The sequence below is a fragment of the Magnolia sinica genome, chromosome 17, assembly GCF_029962835.1.
Source record: "Magnolia sinica isolate HGM2019 chromosome 17, MsV1, whole genome shotgun sequence".
Taxonomy (NCBI): Eukaryota; Viridiplantae; Streptophyta; class Magnoliopsida; order Magnoliales; family Magnoliaceae; genus Magnolia; species Magnolia sinica.
In genome coordinates, this window is record NC_080589.1 from 43,319,520 (window position 1) to 43,341,331 (window position 21,812).

General features: G+C 39.7%; 1 protein-coding gene and 2 long non-coding RNA genes across 4 annotated transcripts in view; all 3 read left to right on the forward strand.

Annotated features, from left to right (window-relative positions):
- The window catches only part of LOC131231407 (ABC transporter A family member 1), a 184,530-nt gene that overhangs the window by 152,867 nt on the left and 9,851 nt on the right, over positions 1-21,812 (forward strand). For both annotated transcript variants that reach the window (XM_058227578.1, XM_058227579.1), the window contains 6 exons: positions 17,780-17,859; positions 17,973-18,080; positions 18,223-18,373; positions 19,883-20,019; positions 20,125-20,199; positions 20,277-20,574. In XM_058227578.1, coding sequence (XP_058083561.1) covers positions 17,780-17,859; positions 17,973-18,080; positions 18,223-18,373; positions 19,883-20,019; positions 20,125-20,199; positions 20,277-20,574 — 849 coding nt within the window. The remainder of the gene's footprint in view (positions 1-17,779; positions 17,860-17,972; positions 18,081-18,222; positions 18,374-19,882; positions 20,020-20,124; positions 20,200-20,276; positions 20,575-21,812) is intronic.
- On the forward strand, positions 9,953-10,724 carry LOC131231408 (uncharacterized). The gene is made up of 2 exons (XR_009164346.1): positions 9,953-10,614; positions 10,662-10,724. It is a non-coding gene; the product is annotated as an uncharacterized LOC131231408 (long non-coding RNA).
- On the forward strand, positions 13,960-17,281 carry LOC131231409 (uncharacterized). Its single transcript, XR_009164347.1, has 2 exons — positions 13,960-16,149; positions 16,336-17,281. It is a non-coding gene; the product is annotated as an uncharacterized LOC131231409 (long non-coding RNA).

Here is a 21,812-nt window from a genome sequence, read left to right on the forward strand (position 1 = left end):
ATACAGGTATCGCAAGGATTGTTTACAAGTCACAATTACAATAATATCAAAAAATGTACTTACTAGTATCAAAAGTTGGGTTTGTAGCCCAATTGGTATAATTCATCATCATCATCATCTAAGCCTTGTCCCATTAATTGGGGTTGGCTACATGAAACTTGTTCTGCCATTCCACTATATCGAGGGCCAGACGTTCAGCTAGACAATGGGTCATCCAGTATTTTCCTGCTACCTCTATCCATTCTTTTGGGCTTCCCCTTGCCCTTTTAGAGCCTTCAACATGTACCAACTCACTCCTAATTGGCGTGGTTCTTGGTCTCCGTTGCACATGACCAAACCATCTAAGTCTACTTTTCCTCGTCTTATTGCCTATTGGTGCTACACGTAAGTTCCCTCAAATGCATTTGTTTCCATTGTAACCAAATGCGGTTAAAGGTGAGTGTTGTTACGCATTATCGGGCCGTAACAGGTGTTATAGAAAAAGGGGGCATGTTGCTTCTTCTTTTTTTTTCGTAATGGTAACGACAGTGGTCATTGTCATTATTAAATACCTTGTTCATTTCTAATTCTATCCTTTCTCACTTGCCACTCATATGTCTTAATGTCCTCATTTTAGCTACATTAATCCTATAAACATGTTGTTCCTTAACTACCCAACATTCTGTCCCATAAAGCATAGCTAGTCTTATAACTAGCCTATAAAATTTTCCTTTCAGTTTGAGTGGTACATAACTATCACATATAACTCTAAAGGCACATCTCCATTTCTTCCACTCAGCTTGAATTGTATCGATAATATCCTTCTCAATCTCTCCACTCAGTAATTATTGACCCAATGTGCAGTTCACTATCAAAATCTAAATATCTCATAATTTTAGACTTCAAAACCCCTATAGATTCGTAAAATGAATAGCAAATGACAAAATAGAGAAGAAAATAAGAATAAGAAAGATAGAATCGACAGAGGAGGTAGAATCACTCTAATAGAGAAGCTTCCACATGGTCCCACATCTTACTTTTATTAGGGTACAAAAACACCCCTCTTGCTTAATTGACTTAAAGGGGGATGTAACTGTGGGCATAAAACATAGTCCAACAGTATTGAAAGCCCAAAAAGCCCAAGGGGCCCACATGCTGGACCATTTACATTTATTACTCCCTCAAGCTTGAGCATAGATATCATGCATGCCCAGCTTGAATATAAGCATTTTAAACTGAGACTTTCCAAGAGCTTTGGTGAACAGATATGCAATCTGATCATGGGATGAAATATATGCAGTGACAATTTCCTTCTAAGAGATCTTATCCCGAATGAAGTGGTAATTGACCTCTACATGCTTTGTCCTCTCATGAACACTAGATTGTTGGCAATGTGCATAGCAGCTTGATTGTAGTGTAAACGCATTGGAGTTTGAACAACAAATTTCAATTCTTCTAGAAGTTTCTTCAGCTAGATAAGTTCACTCAGCACTGGACCGCGCAACAACATTCTACTTCTTACTCTTCCAGGTAACAACATTACCACCAAGAAAAGTGCAATACCCCATAGTTGACCGCCTATCATATCTTAAACCCACATAATTTGCATCTTAATAACCAACAACTTCGAGATGTCCATAAGATCTATACATGATACCTTTCCAAAGAGTACATTTCAAGCATCTAAGAATCCTCATAACAACAACTAAATGTGTAGCTCTGGGGTCTTGCATATTGACTAACCACACTGATAGAGAAGGCAATATCAGGCCTAGTGATGGTTAGATAAGTTTGCCAACAAGTCTTATGTTCATAGTTAGATCTGTTTACAACTCTCCTTTATTAGGATCAAGCTTGAGATAAGGGTCCATTGGAATATCTATAGGTTTGGCATCTAGCAAACTTGGCTCTTTTAGCGAATCACAAACATATTTCCTTAGGCACAAATTTATCCCGACTTTAGATCTAACCACTTCGATACCTAGAACATATTGAAGGAAACCAAGATCTTTAATTTGGAACTGGGAGTGAAGATAAGACTTTAATTTCTAAATTCCTTCCAAGTCACCACCTATAACTATTATGTCATCCACATATACTACAAGCACAATATAATTAGATGAAGTATGCGGTGAAAAAACCAAATGATCTACTTCACTCTTCATTCCATACGAGATCATCACAACAAAATTTTCAAATAAGCTCTTGGTGACTGTTTTAGCTCATAGATAGACTTATTTAATTTGCACACCATAGAGGACTTCCCCTAAGCAACATGCCTAGGAGGTTTCTTCATATAGACTTCTTCTAATCTCCATGTAGAAAAGCATTCTTCACATCTAGTTGATGCAAAGACTAGTCGAATTTGGCTAATACAAAGATAACAACCCATATTGAATTGAGTTTGGCCAAGGGGGAAAGGTATCTAGATACTTAACTCCATAAATCAACCTAGCTTTGTAATAATCAATCGATACATCTAGCTAAAACTTAACTATGTAAACCCATCTACATTTAACCGGAGTCTTACTTGATAGAAGATCAATTAACTCCATGTATCATTGGATTACATGGCATTCATCTCCTCATCCAAAGACATTTTCCAGTTTTTATCCTGTTTTGATCAGAAACGTATTTCAGAGATTGGAATATCTATACTCTAAAAATAACGAGGAAACTTAAATAAAAGAACACTCATAATCACTCATAATCAATTATTTCACTAATCTGGATTCTTATTACATTCCTTTGCCCTTGATTCTAAAACAGAATACAATTAACTATGATAATTTTAAATGATAATTAAAAAAACAATCCGGCAGTAATTTCAGCAGCATTTCGGCCTATAGAGTATCCGTCGCAATGATAGAAGAGTTGTGAGGGTTTGAAACCCTTGCTTTACACCAATACACGAGACGAAAGACCTGAATCGGTGGTCCATAGGCTTAATTGCGCAGATATTCAGAATATAGCCGAATAAGTTGCGCAGAACTTTAGTTGCACGGAACCTATGCTGCACGATCACGCAATACAGCTCTGTTGCACGGTCGTGCAACAGGCTTGATCCTTAGCACTTCTTATTCCTCTTCCTTCTTAAACTGCGAGCCTCTTGATACCTGAATTTTGCGATTCTTTTACTCCTAGAGCTCTCAAATAATCCAAGTGTCCAAATGAGAAAAGTGAGGGGGTATTTATAGGCATTTGCACGTGTGAAGCCCCAAATATGCATAGCATTACTCTACTGCGTGGGCGCACAACACTTCTTTGTTGTGCGGGATTCATATTGCTCAATCGCACTGATCTCCCAATCTCATCTTATTTCCTTTCCCCACTACTACATAACCCTTTTCTCCGCCTTCTTTGTTCAGTTGCACAGTCATGCAACACAACCCTATTGCGTGGTCACGCAACTCATACTTGTTGCCCGGTGCGCAATTGATTTTGTGCCTCAACAGATGACCCCTCGATCCTCCTTTGAATTCCCTTCGGAGAATGCAAATGGGGGATCGAACCTCCCATGCACACAAACTTCTTCTTTCTGCAAAAACTTTATCCGTTGCACGATCGCGCAATGCATACATGTTATGCGATTGGGTTTGCGCAACACCTAATTGGGTCCTTTGGTCTATATAAACTCATCATCCTTTGTTTTAATCACTTTGTTCTAACTTCGTTCCCAAACTGTGTCAGACGTTTGCGCGACCGTGCAACAGACCTTTGCGCAATCGCACAAAACTCCTTTGCCTCGGTGGAAATTTGTCTTAGTTCTTGGACTCTGCCAAATTTTCATCTCATCCTTTCCTCTTTTACAACAAAGGGCGAAGGGTAAAAGGATCCTGGAACCATTCCAGAACCGTCAACTCCTACCCATCAAACTTCTAGGAGTCGAGGAATAGGATCGATGTGGAACCTTCAATCTCCGCAAGCAGATGATCGTCTTAGAACGAGGGTCAAGACCACAGCCAACCACCACTCTATTCAAGGAGCCAAATCTCCCAAGTAATGGATTTTTCTAAGAGAATATCACATCTTGCTAGCCCCATTCATCAGGCCATAATCATGGGGGAAATAGAAAGAAAGACCCCCTCGAAGAGGTTGTGAAGTGGAATGGGAGGATTGGTTGAAAGCTACCATAAACCTACGAACGGATAGCTTCAAGCCATCTGACAGAGAAATCAACCCCCCCTCCATATTTTACAAAGAAGCAGCAGAAGAGCAAGGGGCAACAATTTCAAGAGAATATCAAGGAGTTTAACAAGAAGCGCCTTTAAAACACTTGGGACAGTGTGGAGGTGCATCAAGAGATGATCAAGTTCACCAACCCCTTCAAGGACGAGATGATCATTATTCTGATGAACCTCCATCGCCATCTCTCAATTCTTTATAGTGAATGGGGGTGTACATCGAGTTGAACCAAGTCGAGTTGGCCTTAGCTCGACTCGGCTCGGCCACTAGCTGACCTCAGCTCGAACTCAACTCGGCTCGGTCCTCGAGCCTGATTGGCCAGCTCGACTCGGTTTAGTCAGCAGCTCGGGCCAGTTCGAGCCAAGTTCGCCATTGCGGCATTTTCACAAACACCCAGACTACATCTTCAAAATCTCACTGTTTTTGAGACAACAACAATGGTTTTATAGGTATTTTATCAAACACCTTCTAAGCAACATAAAAATCAAGAAAAAAAGGGTGTTGGTTTCATATACATACCTTCCTTGCCACCGGCCCCACTTCTTTGAGTCATTTCATCAAACACTTAGTGAGCAACATCAATATCAAAGTAACCGAGTCACCGAACTAGTTCAACACGAGTTGGGTTCGATTTGAGTTGAGTTGAGCTGGGGCCAGCTCGAACTCATTTTTGAGCTCAAAAAATCAGCTCGACTCGGCTCGAACTCAGCTTCAAACCGAGTCGAATCGAGCTTTTTCGAGTCGAGTCGAGTGGGCTAACCGAGCTAGCTCTATTCGTGTACACCTCTAACAGTGAACCCACGGACAAGATGACGCACAACTGGATCCTCTATACAGCACATTGGGCCATGAAGGAGCCTCAGATCCTGGAGGGTTCTTTGATAGAAAGGGGTTATAGGCAAAGGACTGGCAAAATTTCTCCTATGCGGTTCTTGATGCCATGCTACAGCCCGTACAACCTCTTTCCTACTCATTTCTTCAAGACCACCCAACAACATTTTCGTACCCGAGACTCCTGTGGGGCACAGAAGAGTATTGCACTCGTGGCTTCTTACCCTCGTGCAATTACTACAACGCTTGGGCCAAATCGATAATCAAGAAGCATTCGGACGTCTTGATTAAGATCGATCTCCTCAACACAATCGAAGTCACATTTGACTATTTTTGCAGGGATGTGACCGTATTCAAGGGCTTTTTGAATTATTGGTGTCCTACAACCAACTCATTCCACATCCCTATCGGCGAAGTCAGCATCACACTGGGATTTATATAGAATGGTTGGTCTTCCTATCACAGGCCTTTTCTTCGACGAGTACATGCCTACAAATGAGGAGTTCACCCATTTCTCCCCCACAAATCGTCAACCGAAAGTTTCAAACCGCTATCAAACTTTTCAGAGAAAAGGCTAAGTTCCATGATATCAGAAAAATTTCGAAACTTATCTGGCTAGCGCATTTTACAATAGACCTTCGGTATACCCCTATTACTTTATAGATTTGCTTATATCTTTATATGCTTCTTCATTGATCTCACAAAACCATCATTTTTTGGTCTTGTAGTTTTGCCGAGAATCACAGCCAGCAATTGATTGGTCTAAGACAGAGAGGATCAAGGGCCAACCGGAATACAGCAAGTCTGGTGAGCTAGCCGCTTTCCTGGCCTATTGGCTTAGCTTGGTGGTACTCCGTAGTGTCAACGATATCAACAATGAATATCATAGATACCGGCAGACCTTCACCAAATTTCTGAATATCGCATTTGTACATACCATATTTAGACATCCTTGTAATATTCTCTCGTAACTGACCCCTAACTTGGGGATCTAGATTGCTGTAAATAAGGTATGTAACTGACCCCTAAATTGGGGATCTAGATTGCTATAAAGAAGGTAGAAGATCTATATTATAGATGGGAGAGCTCTCAGATAGAGAACAAAGATATTCACCACAAACATTCTTCTTGTGTTTGTAGTATTCTGTCTTGTGTGTGTTGTGGTTTTGACATGGTATCAAAGCCAAGTCTCTTGCCATCGTCTTAGAACAATCTTTATGTGATTTGTGATTTCTTTGGGCATAAAGAGGTTGTCTTCTTGAGTATTTTCATAATATCCGATTCTTGGCTCATTGAAGTTGGATCTTGGCAAGGCATGGAGGTTCTTCACCGCTGGTTTTGTGGTGTTCGCGGGCAGCATCGGATTCACTTGATCTGATTCTCTTTCTTGTTATTTTTTACAACTCAACTATGGAGAAATCTGAGTTCGTGTGCATCAGATTTTCGGGTAAGAATTATTTTGCTTGGGCATTTCAATTCATTCAATGGGAGGCAAAGGATGCTCGTATTATGAGTTGGATATTAAGCTCCATGGATCCTGCCATTATTCTCAATCTACGACCATATAAGACAGCCAAAGCTATGTGAGATTATTTGAAAAAGGTGTATAATCAAGATAGTTCGGCTCGAAGATTTCAATTAGAGTATGAAATTGCCAACTATACTCAAGGAAATATGTCGATTCAGGAGTATTATTCAGGTTTTGTCAATTTATGGACTGAATATACACACATCGTGTATGCATCAGTCTCCAATGATGCTCTAGAAGCTATTCAGACAGTTCATCAAACTACTCAGCGAGACCAATTTTTTATGAAACTACGACATGACTTTGAAAATGTCCGCTCCAACATCATGATCAGGACTCCCTTGCCATCCTTGGATATTTGTCTAAATGAACTCCTTAGGGAGGAGCAGCATTGCTTGACTCAAGCAACTTTGGAACAGCAGGAAGGTTCCCCCAATGTTCTCAATGTTGCATACGCCGCACAAGGAAAACAACAGGTTCAAAAGATGATCAATGTCCAATGTTACAGTTATAAGGAGTTTGGCCATATTGCTGATCAGTGTCAGAAGAAATTCTGCAATTATTGTAAAGGAAAGGGCCACATCATTTTTGAATGTCAGAAACGCCCTCAGAATCAAAATCCTTGAGCTTTTCATACCTTTGTGGAAGATATAGTCACTGACTCCATGGCTTCAGCCTCCATGCCTTCACAGTCAGCATCACCTTCTCTCACGCCTGAAACAATCCAGCAGATGAACTAATTTGCATTCTCTGCACTTAGTCTCCCCGGTAAACATCAATCTCTCTCTAACTTGTGGTTTCTTGACTTTGGTGCTTCGAATCACATGACCTTTTCCTCTGACAATCTTGTCAATGTAAAAAGGTATGATGGAAATTTGCAAGTCCGTACCGCCAATGGGGACTGTCTTCCCATCACCGCCGTCAGTGATATCTCTTCTTCTCTATCCTTGCAAAATGTTTTTTATTCGCCTGGATTATCTGCTAATCTTATTTTGGTTGGGCAATTAGTTGATACTGATTGCCATGTCTCTTTCTCTCGTTCTAGTTGCATTGTGCAGGATCAGGTGTCAGGGAAGACAATCGCGAAGGGGCCTAAATGCAGACGACTCTTCCCTCTTCGCTTCAATACACAACCTAGGGATTCAAGTGTGCTCTCTCTATTTTGTACCTTTGTCAAGAATCAATGTCAGTTGTGGCATAATCGGTTAGGCCATCTAAATTCTAGGACCCTTCTCTCTGTATTAAATTCTGGTTTGATGGATAATAAAATTCCATTCTCTTAAAGATGTTGATTTTGAGTGCTTTAGCTGCAAATTGGGAAAGAGCAAAAGTCTTCCATTTCCAACTCATGATGCTCCCTCTACTCATTGCTTTAATTTGATTCACAGTGATGTATGGGGGATTACACCAGTGATCTCTCATGCTAATTTCAAGTATTTCGTTACCTTTATTGACGACTATAGTCACTTTACATGGATATATTTTCTAAGGAGGAAATCTGAAGTTTTTCATGCCTTTCAAAAATACTTAACTTTAATTGAGAACCAATTTTCTACCAGCATCAAAATCTTACGTTCTGATTCAGGGGGGGAATACATGTCCAACAAATTCCAGGATTTTCTCCAACAGAAGGGGATTATTTCTCAACGGACTTGTCTGTACACTCCCCAACAAAATGGAGTTGCCGAGAGGAAAAATCGTCACCTCCTTGATGTGGTTCGTTCCTTGCTTCTTGAGTCATCCGTTCCACCTAAATTCTGGGTTGAGGTTTTTTCTACCGTTGTGCACTTGATTAACCGCCTTCCTTCCTCTAATCTTCATCATCACTCCCTGTATTTTCTTCTTCATCAAAGGCCACCTGAGTATACCCATCTCCATCCTTTTGGTTGTGTTTGGTTTGTTCATCTCCCTCCCATCGAACGCACCAAACTCTCCGCTCAATTCGTACAGTGTGTCTTTCTTGGCTATGCTCCAAATCTAAAGGGTTATCTTTATTACGATCCTGTCACTCATAGGATTCGGACTTCTCGGAATGTTGTTTTTCTTGAAAATATATATATATATATATATTTATTTATTTTTATTTTTTTTCCCTCTCATATGGAGTTCTCTAACCCAACACCTATATGCTCTTTACCTGACTTCGAGGATGTGTCTACTCCTTCCCCCACTATCACACGGTTTAGACCTGGTTTTGTGTATGAAAGGAGAAAACGGCGTGACAATTCTACTGATGGACCCCCTCACAAGTCAACTCCGACATCTGCATCCGACACCGTGGCTACTCCTCTTCGACGGTCCATTCGCCTCTCTTATCCTCCTGATCACCATGGATACTCCCCTGATCAGTACATCTTTCCTCATACATCTTTAGTTGCTACATTGCCCTCGATCTCTATACCTAATTCGTACTTCGAGGCTATGAAACATGAGTGCTGGAAAGAAGCCATGCAAGAGGAACTAGATGCTCTACAGAACAATGATACTTGGGACATTGTATCATGTCCACACTTTGTTAAGCCCATTGGTTGTAAATGGGTTTACCCTGTCAAGCTCAAATCTGATGGATCCTTGGACAGATATAAGGCTCGACTTGTCGCTTTTGGCAATCGTCAGGAATATGGCATTGACGACGAGGAAACCTTTGCCCCAGTAGCCAAAATGACCGCTGTTCGTATAGTTCTAGCTATTGCCACTTCTCAGGATTTGACTCTCCACCAGATGGATGTCAAAAATGCTTTTCTTCATGGGGATCTTAGAGAAGAAATCTATATGCGCCCTCCCCCGAGTATTTCTAGTTCTAGTGGTACCGCTGTGTGTCGCTTGAAACGTTCATTGTATGGGCTGAAACAAGCCCCTCGCGCTTGGTTTAAGAAGTTCCGGCAAACACTTCTTCAACTCTCCTTTGTGCAAAGCCAGTATGATCATTCTCTATTCCTGCGCAAGACATCTTTGGATATCATCCTTTTACTTGTCTACGTGGATGATATTATTATTAACGGCAATGATAGTGTATTGATTCAACAACTTCAAGCTTCCCTTCGTTCCTCCTTTCACATGAAAGATCTTGGCGCCCTCACTTATTTCTTGGGGCTTAAAGTTCATAAAGGTGTCAAAGGTCTCTTCCTAAATTAGCAGAAGTACATCACAGATATTACTATCTTGATTGGCTTACAAGACTCTGTTCCGGTTGATACTCCTATGGAAGTTAATGTAAAATTTCGCCAAGATGATGGTGATCTTCTTCCCGACCCTACATTATATAGGCGACTAGTTGGGAGCCTCGTCTACTTAACGATTACTCAGCCAGATATCTCATACGTTGTTCATCTCGTGAGTCAATTCATGACTTCACTGCATCATTTACATATGGTTGCGGTTCAACGCATCATCCACTATCTTCTTGGTTCTCTTACTCGTGGGCTATTCTTTCCTTTGAGTTCTCTTCTTCAACTTGTCGCTTATAGTGATGCTGGTTGGGCCGGCTGCCCCGATACGCATCGCTCCACCACTGGATGGTATATGTATCTGGGTGATGCACTGATTTCCTGGAAGTGTAAGAAACAAGATCGAGTTTCAAAATCATCCACTAAAGCTGAATATCGTGCTATGTCCTCGGCCTATTTCGAAATTACTTGGCTACGTGGCTTGCTCTTTGAACTGGGATTTGCACAACCCGTCCCTACTCCCCTGCATGCTGATAACACGAGTGCTATTCGAATTGTGGCTAATCCAGTTTTCCACCAGCGTACTAAGCATATAGAGTTTGATTGTCACTCAATTCGAGAAGCTTTTGCAAACAACATCATTACCCTTCCTCACATTTCTACAAATCTTCAAATTGCGGATGTTCTCACCAAACCTCTCACTTGCGCTTGGCATCAGTTCTTCGTAAACAAATTGATGCTACTTAATTCTCTAGCATCAATTTGATGGGGGGTGTCAACGATATCAGCAATGAATATCATAGATACCGGCAGACCTTCACCAGATTTCTGAATATCACATTTGTACATACCATATTTAGACATCCTTGTAATATTCTCTTGTAAATGACCCCTAACTTGGGGATCTAGATTGCTGTAAATAAGGTATGTAACTGACCCCTAAATCGGGGATCTAGATTGCTGTAAAGAAGGTAGAAGATCTATATTATGGACAGGAGAGCTCTTAGATAGAAAACAGAGAAATTCACCACAAACATTCTTCTTGTGTTTGTAGTATTCTGTCTTGTGTGTGTTGTGGTTTTGACACGTAGTTCTAAGTGGGCATATGCCATCAGACGCACCCTTTTTGTGGTGACTGGAGCAATGGCAAAAGGAAGAAAATATTCGTTGGCTCCTGTTATTTGCTTTGTATATCACGCTTTTGGCGATGTGGCGACTCACTGTAAGAGTCTCTTGGTTGGAGTATCTTCAGCTTATGCGCCTTCGCATTACTTTGTAGGGTGGATGGGAATATATTTTCCATGGACGTATGATAAACCGGGGAAGGCGCATGTCAACCCAGATCGTCTTCCATTCTGGCATTATCAACGAAGAAAGATGATCAAGAAGACTTACAGTTGGGTAGTGGATAAAATTGAGAGGACATAATCCATCATCTTCTTCCAATTCCCATTCTCTAACATCCTTAAGGATAGAGACGCCATCAATGATGATTCATTATCACCGAGTGAACGCCACTTTTTCATCTGCATCAAGTCTAGCAGTCTCCCTTTAAGGGAAAGTAGCGAATTTTGGCGTGAGCCCTACTATCCTAGTAGGTTCGCGCGTTAGTTTGGGTAAGATCATACTATACTAGAGAACTACGACATCGTTACTCGAGTGATGGGGAGCTTCAGCGTCGATCCTTATTACTGGGCGTTCATCTGGAAGTAGCTCTTGATAGTGTGTACAGGGTCTTGCTTCATCTTACCAGGATATAATTGCTCAATCCAGACTTCTTATTGTTGGATGCGATTTTGGGTTCACTAGTTTCATTTGGTTCATTGTTGTCATTCAGTAAATTACCCAGTTTGGATAGCTCCACTAAGGCTGAAGAACTACAGACCTGAACAGGGGATTAGTTATATGGTAGAGAAGGATCATGCTCCTGCCCCTAACCAAGTTTGTTTGAAGATTTATCCGGAGGAACCTATTCGTCAAGTCAAGCTTGCCAATACTTTGGAAGGCTGGATAGCTTATGGAATTCCTCTGGAAGAATTAAGAAGATCGGGAGAGCAACCCGTTGCTACCATGACTCCCAGTCTGCAAGAAGGGGGTAATGATCTAACCTTGCTGGCACCAGCAGCTGTGCTTTACACCCCCACCTGAGAAACTCCAGTTGATACTGAGAGCAGGCCTGAGCCTTCAACTGCATCTCCGATGATGAGATCTGCGAGGCAGAGTTTTTCATCCCCTGTTACTCGTTCTCAAACACAAGCTCCTTCTCCTCCTATAGAACAGAGTAGTCAAGGTGTCTCTCTAGCCTCTACAGAAGTAGGAATATATGCAAGTGGGCCTGGTCCATCCAGTAAGGGTAAACAGGTTATGATTGAAGAACCTGTCCAGGAAGAGTCTTCTGAGGAAAATGAAGACGAAGAGTCAACTGCGAGCAATAGATCCATTAGAGAAAGCAGCTCCTTGGAAGATGACTGCACAGAAGAGGAATGGGAGGTGAATAATGATGAAGATGATACCGTAGCTGAAGCTACTGTAGTCACCCAAGAAAACCCACAAGATGTATCGATCCTAGCTGGCGAGGCAAGCACCCCTGTGGAAGAAGAGCCATTAGATTACGAGGAATTCAACTATTCACCGATGGCCAACATTACTATGACTTTCAAGTCCAACTACTCCCCGATGCCTCGCGAGAAACCCACTACCTTGCCGGTCAATATTCCTTCGACTGACCCCCAAATACTTCCAATGATCATGGAGGTTTCGTCGTCTAGGGAGGCTGAACTTTTTGTGCCAACGCAGAACATAGCAAAGGCGTTGATCCCTCCCAACAGACCTCTTTTAACTCCACAAAGTGTGGAGGTTGATCAAAACGTCATGATCAATCAAGCAATTACAGAAGTTGATGGAACTAACGTTGAACACATCCTAACAGATGACTCCACAATTGTGTCTTCCAACATTCCTTCTGCGATTGCTTATCATGTTGTTCTTACGTCGAAGCCCGTTGTCATAACAACTCCAACAACTTTGAACTCAAGCACGGTGGCCAAGTAACCGACTTTCAATATTGCTCATGCCGTAGTCATCCTTGAATCATCATATACTCCCGTTGTTGTTAGACCTTCGATTTCATCTGCTCCATTTGCAGTTCCAACAACAGGTATGATTTTGAATTCTCAAAATTTTCTTCTTTTAATAGGATTATCTCGTCCTCACTTATATTATATTTTCTATTTTGCTTGTAGCTGCACTAGTTCCAAGCTTCTCTACAGGCTCAAAATCGACGGCGACAGTATCAGACATTCTTTCCTTGGAGAAGGTTCCCCAATATAAGCTCATTCTGATTAAGAATGACCTTTCAGCAATTGCTCGCATGTTCCAAGATCCTGAACAGTGGCCCCTTCTTGGCGATCTTGGACAATGCTGCAAAGCTAGCCAAAATCAAGTCTCAGGGCTTCATGACTCTCTGGCTCAGTTATGTGCTTCTCTCCAGCAATTGGAATCCGCTCGTAATATAGATATCGCACCAGAAATATTGCATTGACGGAGAATTGTCACTTCTTAATGACGATATATCCAGAAGTTCCACCATTGTTTACTTTCCGGCTACAAGAGAGAATGTCTTGAGTGTTTCTTCATTGTTGAAGAGTTGAAGCTAAGTAAAATCCAGGTGGACATTGCTGAAAATACAAGTATAACTGAGCTTGAGAAATTTGAGCTTTGGAAGAAAAAGACTAATGTTGTTTCTTTAGAGCAGGAGCATATGATGCTCGCCCTAACTCCTCCCTAATTTCCCTCTCCCATGCAGTATGGTCGTCTCTTATATTCACATTTTTTTCAACAAAGCCCTCATTTAAGCTCTCACGTCTTGTGGGCACTTAGGACATTCTACAACGTTTCAATACCCTCTCGCTAAATGTTCCTTCAAGCGGGTTACCCCTACATTCTTTGACACGTGGCCACACAAGTGGCAAACCCTAACGAATCAATTATCGGGAATAGGGGTGTCATATTTCCATCCCATATCAAGTTGTCACTCTCTTCCTCCTGATGTGTTTACCTGCAAAAGAATATTGCATTAGCAATGACAGTGTACTACATCTATAATTTTAGCATTTATTATTTATTTTTAAAATAAATTTATAATTATATTATAAAAAAATCATCAACCACCCTTAAATGCTCTAAAAATGCAGCCAATTGACCACTGATACAAAAGAAATTTTGGGGGAAAAAAAACTATTTTTTAATTAAACAATATATTTTTTTTTTCGAAAAATCACAAAAATACACGAATTAATAGATCAAGCCTCAAACCTGTTTAATTTCGTGTTTGGAGTGTAAGATTGCCAACTAATTTGGGAGAAATTAGGAAATTTTGAATTTTCCCCAATTTCTCCCCAAATCAGACAACCAACCAACCCTCAAATCTCGAAATTAGAGTGTATGTGATGATGATTTTTATCAAACACTCCTACATAATGTGAAATTGGCCCTAATTGATCATTGCTAGAAGTGGAATTTCGAAAAATAAGATTATATATTATTTTTTAATTAAAAATATTTTTTCTAAAACAATCACAAAAACTTCACGAATCTGTAGATCAGGTCTCATACATGTTTGATTTCATGTTTAGAGTGTAAGATTGTAACCAATTTGGGAGAAATTTTCCCCCATATCAGACCACCTACCCTCAAATCTCGAATCGAAGCTTCAAATCCTTGATTTTCCATACAAAACACGAAGAATCAATAATTTCTAAGCTTTTGGCACTGATTTTGTATGATTTAAACAAAAAAAAAAGGATGGAAATGCAAAATCACACACTAAATGACAACCTGCCCCAAATCCGCAAAATTTTTTATTCCAATTTGAAATCTTCGTTCTTCTCCCAAATGATTGCAAAGGATGGACCAAAATCCACCCATAATGTGTTTAGATTAGAGAAGAATGAAGGAAAATGACGGAAAAATGAAGTTTTGAGGTTTTTTTTAATATAGAGGGGTTGTGGTTCATGTCAGCGTTCGACGTTATCTGTCGATATCGACAGATATTGTCGACACCAAGTAGCTTTTCTAAAGAAAGAACCACGAGATATCGGCGATATCTCACGGTACATGCAACACCATGCGATGCTTTGTGATATTTTGCCCGATACCAAGGAATACTGATACTCCAGGTCAATTTTGTATTGTTGCCCTGCAATAATAATAATATCAGCCAATATTATCGATACGACAATCATCGCTCACGATGATGATATATCGCTGATATCTCATGATACATTGCAATATTTTTGCCGATACCCAAAATTTTGGGTACTATTGACGTATATCATATCGCCCCTGTGTGATACCAATAATATTGGCTGATATTGCCATTACTACAAATATTTAGTATAAGTATTACACTATGTATAACACCCTTGGAATATGAAAATATATTGGGAAACATTGGGAAATATCACATATATCACGTAATATATCACAATGAAGGAAAATTATGGAAAAATGAAGAAAATGGTGGAATTATTCAATTAAGGAGATGTTAGAAGACACATGATTCCACAACATTAAAAAGAATGATGCACAATATTTTTCCACTATTTAGGGGATAAAACAGTGCGTTGTCGGACAAAACTATGCTCGAAAATCCTTCTCAATCCGTGATATCTCCACCAAATTCATGTTCTGATGCAAGTGGAGTTGTAAAAACATAACTACAAAGAGAATCCCCAAAATATTTTGGGCAAAAAATAGTTTTTTTTTTTCTGATATCTGCTAATTTATGATGGTTTCAATCGGAATATTGACAAGTTGTAGTAAAAATATTGCAAATATCACACGGTATTTGGAAATTTGCAAATATCATGATGAAATTTCGTATCACCCATGAGCAATATCGATATTTCAGCCAATGCCATCTATATATTGATCACTGATGTCATCATAGTTGCACCATCCTTCTAATTAGGTGCCGCTCACACTTTGAATTATACCTCAAGACTCAAGCTACCACTCTCACTTCCTTACTATTTAATATGTATACTTGTTGGCTAACATTTTGAAACAGATTCTTCCCTGCCCCTGCACCCAAATTTGTTGCCACTTTGCTTCATGCTTCATTCAACTATATGTCAACAAGCCATTTCATTTTTTGCCTATGTTTGTGTACCCTGCTAGTGTGATCAACTGGTTGGAAAAGATTCAAAGGGATTTCTTTGGAAAGGTGCAGAAGTGAAGTGTGACCTGCATCCTGTGGAGTGGGGAGTGTATGATTAGCAGTAGTGAGCAACAATGGATCATTAAAATCATGAACATGGCAGTCCTGAGAAAGTGGCTATGGAGGTTTGGCTTGAAGATGATAGCTCATGGAAACAGGTTCATTTCAAGAAAATATGGTGTGAACATTGGTGGATGGTTCACTTAGGCCTCTTCTTTGTATAGGACTCCAGGGGTGTGGTAAGCAGTTTTCAAAATTGAAATTCATTTCAAAAAGGAAATTGCATTAGAGTAGGAAAGGGTCTCGAATCCTATTTTGTGAGGACATATGGGGTTGTAGCGATTGTTACTCATTAGTATATTCTTCCGACTATCGTAGGTAGCTCTTTATAGAGGCAGTAATATCTGAGTGTTTCTTCATTATAGGGAAACAAATTATGTGGTTGCTTTCTCTTCAGAGAAACTTAAGCGAAGAAGAAATCTAAGATATGGTGGGCCTTCCCACCTTCCTGCAGTGATTGAGGTTGTCTTTCGAAAATAGGGATCTATGGTTCTGGACAATGTGAAGGACGTCATGTTTATCAATGAAATCCTTCTATTCGGTTTTATCAACTTGCTCAGCAGAGTGAAGAGAGCCAACAGAGTGGCTGTCCTCAGATGTGTTCACCTACCCCTTTAAATTAGTCTGTTTGCATTTTTTGCCTTCAGAAAACAAAATAAGTGGATCATTTATTCATCCATTATGATTTTGCGTGTGACAACCAGTGGAGGTTTTCCTAACCCTTTCAGATCTGTTGGGTGATGCTTGAATCCGTCAGGCCCTTTTTTTCTGGATTGGCATGAGGGTTGTCAGTGTCCAAAAGGGAAGATTTTTCTATGAGGGTTTCCCTCCTTCCTGAGCAATGGGTGATATATGAGTTGGACAGAGTAATAGATATTGTTATTCGGGCTGTTTATCAAGTCAACCAGCAGCGGTGTTCGTGAGAACCAGGAGAAAGGTTTTAAATATCCATTCCGCACAAAGTTTCACAGCTTCAGGAATGGGAAAGTTCTCAGGAAATATCAGGAAAGGTTCCGATATGGTGTAGAGTTATACATTCTGAGGGGAACTCTGGGGAAACCTCAAGAAATGGTGGTATTAGGAGATGTTAAAAGATACATGATTATAGACTCGGAACTCAAACATTACAAAAAATTGGTAATAGATTAATAGTCATCTGACAAAAATATGCATTAGCAGCCGTAAATGATGCAACTATATCCAAGAAGAGGTCATATCATTCAACCATCATAAAATACAAGCAGTAAAAATAAATTCATGTAATATGCATGGATTTCAACTTCATTACTAATATATTGGAGAAAAAAGAAATCAAACAAAAATATCAGATTTTGTCACTTTTGGATTCCAGCTTAAAATCCCTCTGTTTGCTATTTCTCCAACAAATCCATATTTTGATGTGAAACAACTACTTGAAGTTGTTAAAGGTTAAAACACAACCACAAAGGGACTAAACACAATTATTTTTCTTATTTATTTATTTATTTATTTATTTTTTGGGGGGACTTATTTTTTATCGATTTTTGGTGATGTACAATAGTTCCAGTTGAGACGCAAATTATCCCAAACTTACAACCTACAAGACTACAAATCTATTGTGACAATATTCCCTAGTGTTATATAGGATGATAAAATAAAAGAAAATTTATTGAGATACTGTTGTGCTGTGTGTAATATGTACCTTTTCTTCTTTTTCTTCTTTCTTTTAGAAAGGATGTTACCATCGCTTCATTCTTTGATAGACCCTCTAGTTCATAGAACTGGGTGGCTTCGTTCACTTATAATTTTGCTTGGTATGTTTCCATGCAGGAGAGGACTGTCCATCTGATGGAACTGCATATATATTTGGGAGCGATATATGTTTAAACCCCAGGGCAGCTCGTCAGCATGTAATATGTTAAATGCTTGCTTAAGCTTTTGAGTTACAATTGTCATGGTTCGTTCATGAAAAATATACTTTTGACACTAAAATAATTTGATTCATGTTCTTGAATTTATGCAGATTGGCTATTGCCCTCAGTTTGATGCTCTGCTTGAATTTCTGACTGTCCAAGAGCATCTTGAGCTTTATGCAAGGATAAAAGGAGTTCCCGAGATGAGGATGAGAGATGTATTCAGCATATCAGGCTTTAAATTTTCTGTCTTTTTTTTATTGTATAAGTGTTTTACCTCCTTCATCATTTCAGTTTTTCCAGTAACCACATTCTATCTGTTATGGGAATCGCTCCTAATGCTAATACAAAACTGGGCAGGTTGTCGAAGAAAAATTGATGGAGTTCGACTTGTGGAAACACGCTAATAAACCATCATATTCTCTTAGTGGGGGCAATAAGCGCAAATTGTCTGTTGCTATTGCAATGATTGGTGACCCTCCAATAGTAATTCTTGACGAGCCATCTACAGGTTATGAATCAAATTTTAATTTCATCTGTGACAATAATTACTTCACTTCCAGTTTTTAGTTTGTCAACTACACCGTGCTACCTGGAAACTTGTAGAGATTTTATGAGCACATCCCTCCCTCCCTCCCTCTCTACACACATGCACTCACGCACACATATATATGACATGTTCCTATGAATAAACCATCATATTCTCTTTGTGGGGGCAATAAGCGCAAATTGTCCATTGCTATTGCAATGATTGGTGACCCTCCAATAGTTATTCTCGACGAACCATCTACTTACAGGTTATAGATCAAATTTTAATTTCATCTGTGACAATAATTACTTCCAGTTTTTAGTTTGTCAACTGCCCATGCTATCTGGAAACTTGTAGAGGTTTTATGAGCACCTCCCTCCTTCCCTCTCTCTGTACACACACACACACACACACACACACACACACACACATGAAATGTTGCTATGGGGCTGACCCTTCCACAAGGGACACACTCATACACATGAAATGTTCCTATGGGGTCGACCCTACCACAAGGGTCGAGCAAAGTGGGCACTACCATGATGTGTATGTGGCATCTAAACCATGCATCTGTTGAGTCTCCTCTAGAACAGTAGGGTCCCTAACAATTAGCTGGATCCAAAATTCAGGTCGGCCACCATCTAGAACAATGTGTACTTGTACCTAAAACGTCTGATTTCACTTCGTGTGTCATCCAACCCATTCATTATGTGAGTCCCACCTGGATGAAGTGATGGGCCGAAAATCAACCCGTTCCAAAATTCAGGTAAGCCTCAAAATGTAGGTTTTACACATTATTTTTTACTATTCTGGGTGGTTTGGCCTACTTGACTTCTGGATTGGGCTAAAATTTGGTAGGGCCCATTTTTTTAATGTCCTGGATCTGTCGCACAGTTCAGATGCCACATACATATCAGGGCAGGCCTTATGGTGCTTTGTAGTTGATGCAAGGTTCAGATGCCACATACACAACACAATTGGCCCCACGGTAACACCATGATACTGTATAGTCAACTCTATGAGAACCTTTCCTGTAGGCACTCACACTGCATACAGACACACACACACTTAAGAATCGGGGAATTATTTGATACACCAGCAACACACATAAGAGTTGGAGAGTCGTTTGATGCTCCATCAACACACAACCAAGGGTTGGTAATTATTTGATACTCCAGCAACACATACACGTAACTAAAGTGTTCAATTATTTGATATACGGACATAAAACTAAGAGTTGGGAAGTTATTTGATACACAAATTATTTGATAGACATGCATGCATGCCCGCATTGGGCACACGGGGGATTTATTTGAAACACCCACATATATGCTTAAAAGTTCAGGAGTTATTTGATACTCTAGCAATACACACTACAGTCGATAGACGTGCTTTTTCTTTTCCTTTTTATTTGTTCTAATTAATCGTTTGATTCAAAAGTTCACAACTTGTGTTGTAAACTGTTGTTGATCCATGTCGATGCATTTTTAGGCATGGATCCTATTGCAAAAAGATTCATGTGGGAAGTTATAGCACGCCTGTCAACTAGACAAGGAAAGACAGCAGTTATCCTCACTACTCATAGTATGAATGAAGCTCAAGCTCTCTGCACACGGATTGGAATAATGGTATTTTTTTCTTCACAGAATTTACTTTTGACTTTACAAGCTCCAAAACAACATATACTAAATACTAACGTGACCTTGCTGGCATACTTTTCACAAAACGTGAAGGTTGCCGGACGGCTTAGATGTATTGGAAGCCCCCAGCATTTGAAAAGGCGTTTCGGAAATCATCTAGAACTAGAGGTAGTTAATGACACTACACTAAAATGATTTGTTTTCCACCTTTGCTGGACGTCATTTATTGTTCTGCTTGTTCTCAGGTAAAGCCTACTGAGGTAAGCTGCACTGAGTTGGACAAACTCTGTAGAAGAATTCAAGAAACACTCTTCGACTTTCCATGTCATCCAAGGAGCATAATCGGCGATCTTGAAGTTTGCATTGGTGCAAGTGATTCCATAGCATCAGACAACATAGCAGAGATCAGCTTATCACAGGAAGTGATCATTGCAATTGGACGCTGGCTTGGCAATGAAGAAAGTATAAGGACGCTTGTATCTTCCACACCTTTTACTGATGGTGTGTTTGGTGAACAATTATCGGAGCAATTAATCCGTGATGGTATGGCTAAGCTCCAACTCCAAGCACCATTTCAATTGCCATCTGAACACTAATTTCTCCTGCCTCATTCTTATTAAAAACTGTTCAGGCTCTATTTTGCAAATGTGATGAGTGAGAAGTCTGTAATGACTTCAATTTTGGATTCTTTGTATTCATGTTGCAACTTCAGCGTCTCTTGTAGGTGTCTGCAGTTACATGGCTGACATAGAAAGTTGGCTGATAGAATAAGAAATGAAACTACATAGACATCCATACAAGAAATGTGTATGTGAATCACATATCACATATCTTTTGTACTCCAGCAGTGCAGCATATTGTATTTAGGTTTAAGTTAATATGTTATAAGTAAGAATTTTGGGAGGGTGTGAAATGATCTCTCAACAACCTCCCATTCTTTCTTCCTTCTCTTTTCACTTTTCTCCTCATATCCTCTTTCTCCATTGCCACGGATATGAACATGGCATCAAAGGATGAAATAGGATTGATCCAGACCCTCCTCCCTCTCTCTTGTTATCTCCCTTCCTCTTTGTTTTTTTTCTTCTTTCTTGTTCTTTCCCAACCAGCAGCCCTCAGGCCAACCGCTGCTATCGGCAGGCCCTTCAGGGCCACTGCTATCAAATGTTTATCTTGATTTATTTATTTTTTCATCACTTCAAGGGTTTTGATGCAGTAATTACTTTACCCAAACATTAAGTTGAAAAACTTGGTAGCGGATTAAAGACTAACATCATCAAGAACTGAGATGATTAGACATGTAAAAAAAAAAAAAAGTTTCCAAAAAATCTAAACTCTTAAGGACTTGAAAAACAAAATTTTCTTTTCACAATTGTGGAAAATCGTCATTTTAAAATCCCATATAGATATATTATATAATTAACATATCAACTTAAACCTAGAAAGTGTGCCACCAACTCGATGGTGTCAAAATAATGTTCCCCACAAAGTATAGACATTGTCATGTTTTAAAGTCAATGCTATAAAGTGTGAATTCCTAATGAACCCTCCAAAACATCTTATAATAATTTTATGAAGAATCAAATAAATCTTTTAGTTTAAAAATCACATAGCGAAACCGTAGGAAAGCACAGAATAAATGAAAAGGCAAACTTTGAATTCAATATATGTGACCAAAAAAGGTAAGATCTTTTGAGTTAAAGTAAAATCCTAACCACCATTACCACCATACATGCACGTCAACGTGATGACAACCATGTGTAAAATCATTCTAGCTGAGTAAT